At 41.5% G+C, this 9,752-nt stretch overlaps 1 protein-coding gene across 1 annotated transcript; it reads right to left on the bottom strand.

The window, feature by feature from the left end:
* Positions 1-7,354: 7,354 nt before the first annotated feature.
* On the bottom strand, positions 7,355-7,903 carry LOC112748380 (uncharacterized). The gene has a single exon (XM_025796609.1). The coding sequence runs from the start codon at positions 7,901-7,903 to the stop codon at positions 7,355-7,357; it is 549 nt and encodes a 182-aa protein (XP_025652394.1).
* Between the last annotated feature and the right edge of the window lie 1,849 nt (positions 7,904-9,752).

Below are 9,752 nucleotides of genomic sequence, written 5' to 3'. Positions count from 1 at the left end.
TTGCTTGACTAAATCAACCACTGAACTAAAATTACTCAATCCTTCAATCCCTGTGGGATCGACCTCACTCATGTGAGTTATTATTACTTGATGCGACCTGGTACACTTGCCGGTGAGTTTTGTGTTGGATCGTTTTCCACACATCAATAACCAGTTCATGTACACTTCTGAGAGGAATCCTGTAAGTAAGGGTACGCCTCAGAAGAAGGGAGTTCTTGAAATTGATACTCTAAATGTCATATTGGCTCATAATAAAATATTGACTCAGCAAGTCAATATGATCTCTCAGAGTCTGAATGGATTGAAGGAATCATCCAACAGTACTCAAGAGGCATCTTCTGAGGAAGAAGCTTATGATCCTGAGAACCCTGCAATAGCAGAGGTGAATTACATGGGTGAACCTTATGGAAACACCTATAATCCCTCATGGAGAAATCATCCAAATCTCTCATGGAAGGATCAACAAAAGCCTCAACAAGGCTTTAATAATGGTGGAAGAAACAGGTTTAACAATAGTAAACCTTTTCCATCATCCACTCAGTAACAGACAGAGATTTCTGAGCAGAATCCATCTAGCTTAGCAAATTTAGTCTCTGATCTATCCAAGGCTACTCTAAGTTTCATGAGTGAAACAAGGTCCTCTATAAGAAATTTGGAGGCTCAAGTGGGCCAGCTGAGTAAGAAAATCACTGAAACACCTCCTAGTACTCTCCCAAGCAATACAGAAGAGAATCCAAAGAGAGAGTGCAAGGCCATTGATAGATCAATCATGGATGAACCCACAAAAGAGGAAGAGGACGTGAATCCCAGTGAGGAAGACCTCCTGGGACGTTCAGTGATCAACAAGGAGTTTCCCTCTGAGGAACCAAAGGAATCTGAGGCTCATCTGGAGACCATAGAGATTCCATTGAACCTCCTTGTGCCATTCATGAGCTCTGATGAGTATTCTTCTTTTGAAGAGAATGAGGATGTTACTGAAGAGCAAGTTGCCAAGTACCTTGGTGCAATCATGAAGCTAAATGCCGAATTATTTGGTAATGAGACTTGGAAAGATGAACCTCCCTTGCTCATCAATAAACTGAGTGATCTGGATCAACTGACATTACCTCAGAAGAAACAAGATCCTGGAAAGTTCTTAATACCTTGTACCATAGGCACCATGACCTTTGAGAAGGCTCTATGTGACCTTGGGTCAGGGATAAACCTCATGCCACTCTCTGTAATAGAGAAACTAGGAATCCTTGAGGTACAGGCTGCCAATTTCTCATTAGAGATGGCAGACAAATCTATGAAAATGGCTTATAGACTAGTAGAGGATGTGTTAGTAAAGGTTAAAGGCCTTTACATCCCTGCTGATTTCATAATCCTAGACACTGGGAAGGATGAGGATGAATCCATCATCCTTGGAAGACCCTTCCTAGCCACAGCAAGAGCTGTGATTGATGTAGACAAAGGAGAATTGATCCTTCAACTGAATGAGGATAACCTTGTGTTTAAAACTCAAGAATCTCCTTCTGTAACAATGGAGAGGAAGCATAGAAAGTTTCTCTCAGTACAGAGTTAACTAAAGCCCCCACAGTCAAACTCTAAGTTTGGTGTTGGGAGGCCTCAGCCAAACTCTAAGTTTGGTGTTGAACTACCATATCCAAACTCTAAGTTTGGTGTTGGGAGCCTATAAAATTGACCTGATCACCTATGTGGCTCCATGAGAGCCCACTGTCAAGCTATTGACATTAAAGAAGCGCTTGTTGGGAGGCAACCCAATTTTTATTTATCTAATTTTATTTTTATTTTCATTGTTCTTTCATGTTTTATTAGGTTCATGATCATGTGGAGTCACAAAATAAATACAAAAATTAAAAACAAAATCAAAAACAGCCGAAGAAAAATCACAACCTAGAGGAAGGACTTACTGGCGTTTAAACGCCAGTAAGGAGCATCTGGCTGGCGTTCAACGCCAGAACAGAGCATGAATCTGGCGTTGAACACCAGAAACAAGCAACATCCTGGCGTTTAAATGCCAGGAATGCACCCTGAGAAGAGCTGGCACTGAACGCCAGAAACAAGCATAGAACTGGCGTTCGATGCCAGAAACATGCTGCATCTGGGCGTTGAACGCCCAGAACAAGCATCAATTCAGCGTTTAAATGCCAGAATTGCATGCAAAGGCGTTTTACATGCCTAATTGGTGCAGGGATGCAAATCCTTGACACCTCAGGATCTGTGGATCCCACAGGATCATCTCAGCATCTGTGGACCCCACAGGATCCCCACCTACCTCCACTCATATTCTTCCTTCTTCTCAACATTCATCCTCTCTTTCCAATAAACACCCTTCCCCAAAACCCTTCACCAATCACCTCAATCTATCTTCCCTATTACCACCTACCACCACTCACATCCATCCACTCTTCCCCATAAACCCCACCTACCTTCAAAATTTAAAATCACTTTCCCACCAAAACACACCCAATATGGCCGAACCTACCCCCTCTCCCCTCACTATATAAACCCCTCCATCCCTCCTTCATTTCCACACAACACAACCCTCTTTTCTATACCTTGGCCGAATACACCCCCTCACTCTCCTCCATATTTTCTCTTCTTCTACTTCTTTTCTTTCTTTTCTTGCTCGAGTGTGAGCAATATTCTAAGTTTGGTGTGGTAAAAGCATAAGCTTTTTGTTTTTCCATTACCATTGATGGCACCTAAGACCGGAAGAACCTCTAGAAAAGGAAAAGGGAAGACAAAAGCTTCCACCTCCGAGTCATTGGAGATGGAGAGATTCATCTCCAAAGTCCATCAAGACCACTTCTATGATGTTGTGGCCAAGAAGAAGGTGATCCCCCGAGCTCCCTTTCAAACTCAAGAAAAATGAGTATCCAGAGATCCGACATGAGATCCAAAGAAGAGGCTGGGAAATCCTAACCAACCCCATTCAACAAGTCGGAATCCTAATGGTTCAAGAGTTCTATGCAAACGCATGGATCACTAGGAACCATGATCAAAATGTGAACCCGAATCCAAAGCCTTGGCTCACCATGGTTCGGGGGAACTACTTAGATTTCAGTCCGGAAAATGTAAGGCTGGCGTTCAACTTGCCAATCATGGAAGAGAACGTACGCCCCTACACAAGAAGAGTCAACTTTGATCAAAGGTTGGACCAAGTTCTCATGGACATATGTGTGGAAGGAGCTCAATGGTAGATTGACTCAAAAGGCAAACCGGTTCAACTGAGAAGACTGGACCTTAAGCTTGTAGCTAGAGGATGGTTGGAGTTCATTCAACGCTCAATCATTCCCACTAGCAACCGGTCTAAAGTTACTGTAGACCGGGCCATCATGATCCACAGTATCATGATTGGGGAGGAAGTGGAGGTTCATGAGATTATACCTCAAGAACTCTACAAGGTGGCTGACAAGTCCTCCACTATGGCAAGGTTAGCCTTTCCTCACCTCATTTGCCATCTATGCAATTCGGCTGGGATTGACATAGAGGGAGATATCCTCATTGATGAGGACAAGCCCATCACTAAGAAAAGGATGGAGCCAACAAGAGAGCCTATTCATGGATCTCAAGGGACGCATGAAGAAGCTCATCACCAAGAAATCCCTGTGATGCCTCAAGGGATACACCTTCCTCCACAGAGTTTTTGGGAGCAAATCAACACCTCCCTAGGAGAATTAAGTTCCAACATGGGACAACTAAGGGTGGAACATCAAGAGCACTCCATCGTCCTTCATGAAATTAGAGAAGATCAAAGAGCAATGAGGGAGGAGCAACAAAGACAAGGAAGAGACATAGAAGAGCTCAAGGACATCATTGGTTCCTCAAGAAGGAAACGCCACCATCACTAAGGTGGACTCATTCCTTGTTCTTAAATTTTCTGTTTTTCATTTTTTATGTTAAATGTTTATTTATGTTTGTATCTTATTACATGATCATTAGTATCTAAGTGTCTATGCCTTAAAGTAGTGAATATGAATCCATCACCTCTCTTAAATGAAAAATGTTTTAAAAACAAAAGAACAAGAAGTACATGGTTTCGAATTCATCCTTGAAACTAGTTTAATTATTTTGATGTGGTGACAATACTTTTTGTTTTCTGAATGAATGCTTGAATAGTGCATATGTCTTTTGAATTTGATGTTTAAGAATGTTAAATATGTTGGCTCTTGAAAGAATGATGACAAGGAGACATGTTATTTGATAATCTGAAAAATCATAAAAATGATTCTTGAAGCAAGAAAAAGCAGTGAATACAAAGCTTGCAAAAAAAAGGAGAAAAATAACAAGCAAGCAGAAAAAGTCAAAAGCCCTTAAAACCAAAAGGCAAGGGTAAATAAAAAGGATCCAAGGCTTTGAGCATCAGTGGATAGGAGGGCCTAAAGGAATAAAATCCTGGCCTAAGCGGCTAAACTAAGCTGTCCCTAACCATGTGCTTGTGGCGTGAAGGTGTCAAGTGAAAACTTGAGACTGAGCGGTTAAAGTCAAGGTCCAAAGCAAAAGCAGAGTGTGCTTAAGAACCCTGGACACCTCTAATTGGGGACTTTAGCAAAGCTGAGTCACAATCTGAAAAGGTTCACCCAGTTATGTGTCTGTGGCATTTATGTATCCGATGGTAATACTGGAAAACAAAGTGCTTAGGGCCACGGCCAAGACTCATAAAGTAGCTGTGTTCAAGAATCAACATACTGAACTAGGAGAATCAATAACACTATCTGAACTCTGAGTTCCTATAGATACCAATCATTCTGAACTTCAATGGATAAAGTGAGATGCCAAAACTATTCAAGAGGCAAAAAGCTACAAGTCTTGCTCATCTGATTGGAGCTATGTTTCATTGATATTTTGGAATTTATAGTATATTATCTTCCTTTTATCCTATTTGATTTTCAGTTGCTTGGGGACAAGCAACAATTTAAGTTTGGTGTTGTGATGAGCGAATAATTTGTACACTTTTTGGCATTGTTTTTACATAGTTTTTAGTATGATTTGGTTAGTTTTTAGTATATTTTTATTAGTTTTTAATTAAAAATCACATTTCTAGACTTTACTATGAGTTTTTCTATTTTTCTATGATTTCAGGTATTTTCTGGCTGAAATTGAGGGACCTGAGCAAAAATCAGATTCAGAGGTTGAAGAAGGACTGCAGATGCTGTTGGATTCTGACCTGCCTGCACTCAAAGTGGATTTTCTGGAGCTAAAGAACTCCAAATGGCGTGCTTCCAATTTCGTTGGAAAGTAGACATCCAGGGATTTCCAGAAATATATAATAGTCCATACTTTTCCCGAGTTTAGATGATGCAAACTGGCGTTGAACGCCAGTTCCTTGTTGTAGTCTGGCGTTTAGCGCCAAAAACAAGTTGCAAAGTGGAGTTCAACGCCAGAAACACGTTACAAATTGGCGTTCAACTCCAAAATTGACCTCTCCACGTGAAAGCTTCATGCTCAGCCCAAGCACACACCAAGTGGGCCCCGGAAGTAGATTTCTGCATCAATTACTTACTTCTGTAAACTCTAATAGCTAGTCTAGTATAAATAGGACTTTTTACTATGGTATTTTACATCTTCGGATCATCTTTGATTAGTTTTATGCTATCTTATAATTTCATGGGGGCTGGCCATTCGGCCATGCCTGGACCATTTCACTTATGTATTTTCAATGGTAGAGTTTCTACACTCCATAGATTAAGGTGTGGAGCTCTGCTGTTGCTCATGAATTAATACAAAGTACTACTGTTTTTCTATTCAATTCAAGCTTATTCCTATTCTAAGATATCCATTCGCACCCAAGAACATGATGAATGTGATGATTATGTGACGCTCCTCATCATTCTCACTTATGAACGCGTGCCTGACAAACACTTCCATTCTACATGCAAACAAGCTAGAATGAGTATCTCTTGGATATCTAATACAGAGGACCGAGTCTAAGATATTAGAATCTTTGTGGTATAAGTTAGAACCCATGGATGGCCATTCCTGAGATCCGGAAAGTCTAAACCTTGTCTGTGGTATTCCAAGTAGGATCCGGGAAGGGATGGCTGTGACGAACTTCAAACTCGCGAGTACTGGGCGTAGTGACAGACGCAAAAGGAGGGTGAATCCTATTCCAGTATGATCGAGAACCTCCAGATGATTAGCCATGCAGTGACAGCGCATCGGACCATTTTCACAGAGAAGATGGGAAGTAGCCATTGACAAAGGTGATGCCCTACAAAAAGCTTGCCATGGAAGGGAGTAGGAAGGATTGGATGAAGATAGCAGGAAAGCAGAGGTTCAGAGGAATGAAAGCATCTTTATACACTTATCTGAAATTCTCACTAATGAATTACATAAGTATCTCTATCTTTATTTTCTGTTTAATTATTATTATTATTAGAAAACTCCATAACCTTTTAATATCCGCCTGACTGAGATTTACAAGGTGACCATAGCTTGCTTCATACCAACAATCTCCGTGGGATCGACCCTTACTCACGTAAGGTTTATTACTTGGGCGACCCAGTGCACTTGCTGGTTAGTTGTACGAAGTTGTGAAATAGAATTAAGATCATGAACGTGCGTATTGAGTTTTTAGCGCCGTTACCAAGGAAGCAATGATCACGATTTTGCACACCAGAGGGCATAACTCTCTGGTTTTTATACCAGAGTGGCCAAAATTCGCAGCCGACGTGTACGCGTCTCCCACGCTTACGCGTGGGTGTGCGAATTTGAAGGGGGATGCGTACGCGTCAGATACGCTTACACGGGGGTCACGGTTGTGCCCCAGGCATAAAGTAGGCACACTGGAGGCACAACTCTCGGGTTTTAGTACTATGGGCTGCGAAAATGCGTCCACGCGTACGCGTCTAGCACTCTTGCGCGTGGATGGCCCTTTTTTTTCAAACTCATGAGGAGGTCCAATTATAGCAAAATTTGGTAGTAATGCATGCAAAAGGAGTCAAAAACATCAAAAACCTCATTTAAAGCTCAACCTTAAGCATTTTTCACATCTCAATTCAATCAAACCATTATCAATGAACTCCTCATGAGTAATTTAGCAAAAATCAAGCAAAATCAAGGCTACTATGAACAAACTCACAAATCAAGCAATTGTAAAAGTCACAATGAATCACAAGATCTATATGCAAGAACTATACACAAATTATACCATGGTGGGGTGTCTCCCACCTAGAACTTTTTGTTTAACGTCCTTAAGTTGAACAGTCATGAGCTCAAATCTCTTTGCCTTCGGGTGCATCTTCAAAGAGGAACACCTCAACCTCCTTGTTGCTTTTCATCTTCTCTCCATGGTATAGCTTTAGACGATGACCATTTACTTTAAAGATGTTGGGGCTTCAAGGGTGCCTTAGGTGGTAGACTCCATATGGTTCCGCTTTCTCCACTCTATAGGGCTTTCCCACCTCGATCTTAGCTTTCCAGGCATCAACCTTAACCTAGAGTTATAGAGGAGAACTAGTTCTCCGACTCTAAACTCTCTTCTTCTTATGTTTCGATCATACACCGCTTTCATCTTCTCCTTACAAAGCCTTGAATTCTCATAGGCTTCCAATTTAAGGTTCTCAAGCTCCACTAATTGTAACTTTCTTTCGACCTCGGCCCCAAATCCGGTGTTTAGCTCTTTTACGGCCCAATACGCTTTATGTTCTATCTCCACCAGAAGATGGCAAGCCTTCCCAGAGAACGGGCTCATACCAATGGGCGTTTTATACGCCGTCCGGTAAGCCCAAAGTGCATCACTGAACTTCGAACTCCAATCCTTCCTATGAGGCTTCACAACCTTTTCCAATATGCACTTGATTTCGCGGTTAGAGACCTTGGCTTGGCCGTTCGTTTGTGGGTAGTATGCCGTGGCCACTTTATAGATGATGCCATACTTCTTCATTAATCCTGCCATTCTTTTGTTACAAAAGTGCGAGCCTTGATCACTCACGATTGCTCGTGGTGATCCAAAGTGGTAAATGATGTTATTCCGGACAAAAGAAAGCACTACATTAGCATCATCAGTCTTAGTGGGGATTGCCTCCACCCACTTGGAAACATAGTCAACAGCAAGTAGAATGTACATGAAACCATTAGAATTTGGAAAAGGCCCTATAAAGTCAATACCCCAAACATAAAAAATTTCACAAAACATTTGTTGGGGCATTTCATTCTTCTTAGAGATATTTCCAAACCTAAGGCATTGTGAGTAAGAGCTAAAAAAGAGAGAAGCATCTTTGAAAAGTGTAGGCCATCAAAAGCCACAATCCAAAACCTTCTGAGCCGTCCTTTGACGACCAAAATGACCACCACCCTCGGAAGAGTAGTAAGCCTCCAAGATAGCTTGATGCTCGGATTGAGGCAAGCACCTTCGAATTACTTGATCGGCACCACATCTCCATAAGTATGGGTCATCCCATACATAATATTTGGATTCGCTTTTAAGCTTATCCTTTTAATGTTGAGAGAAACCGGGAGGAAAAGTGCGAGCAACCAAGTAATTGGCAATAGGTGCATACCAAGGGATAACTTTAGAGATTGCTAGCAAGCCCTCAAGAGGGAAAGTATCATCAATAGGAGTGGAATCGCCCTTTGTGTGCTCAAGGCAACTCAATTGGTCCACCACTAAGTTTTGCGAACCACTCCTATCTTTGATTTCAAGGTCAAATTCTTGCAATAGCAACACTCATCGTATCAACCTTGGTTTGGATTCCTTTTTGGCCAACAAATATTTTAATGCCGCGTGATCTGAGTATACTACCACCTTAGAACCAAGTAAATAAGCCCGTAACTTGTCCAAGGCAAAAACAATAGCTAACAATTGTTTCTTGGTGGTAGTATAATTGGATTGCGCTCCATCTAAAGTCTTAGAGGCATAGGCAATGACATAAGGAATTTTACCCTCACGTTGACCTAGCGCCACTCCCACCGCATAGTTTGAGGCGTCACAGATGATTTCAAAAGGTCTAGTCCAATTCGGTCCTCGCACTATGGGAGCTTGGGTCAAAGCAATTTTGAGCTTGTCAAAGGCCGCCATGCACTCTTCACTCAATTCAAAATCCATATCATTTTGCAACAATCGAGATAGAGGTAATGCCACCTTACTAAAGTCCTTAATGAATCACCGGTAAAAACCTGCATGTCCAAGAAACGCATGGACTTCCCTCACAGAAGAGGGGTAAGGCATGCTAGAAATAACATTGACCTTTGTCGGATCAACCAAAATACCATCGTCAGAGACAATGTGCCCTAAAACAAAACCTTGTTTAACCATAAAATGGCATTTCTCAAAATTTAACACAAGGTTTGATTTAGTACACCTCTCTAATACTTTTGCAAGATTGTCTAGGCAAAGATCAAAGGAGTCCCCGTAAACACTAAAATCATCCATGAACACCCCCATGCGTTGCTCCAAAAGATCCACAAATATACTTATCATACACCTTTGTAATGTTGCCGGTGCGTTGCACAAGCCAAATGGCAATCGCTTATATGCATACATTCCGAACGGCATGTGAAGGTTGTCTTTTCCTGGTCTTGGGGAGCAATGTGAATTTGGAAATAACCGGAATATCCATCTAAAAAATAATAATGAGATTTACCACATATGTGATCAAGCATTTGATCGATGAATAGCAACGGAAAGTGATCCTTTCTAGTGGCCAAGTTTAGGCGCCGGTAGTCAATACATACCCTCCATGAGTTTTTGACTCTTGTGGATATAAGCTCCCCTTGTTCATTCTTGATTGTAGTAACACCGGATT

This window comes from Arachis hypogaea, chromosome 15, assembly GCF_003086295.3.
Source record: "Arachis hypogaea cultivar Tifrunner chromosome 15, arahy.Tifrunner.gnm2.J5K5, whole genome shotgun sequence".
Classification (NCBI taxonomy): Eukaryota; Viridiplantae; Streptophyta; class Magnoliopsida; order Fabales; family Fabaceae; genus Arachis; species Arachis hypogaea.
This window is presented reverse-complemented; position numbering and strand designations above follow the sequence as displayed.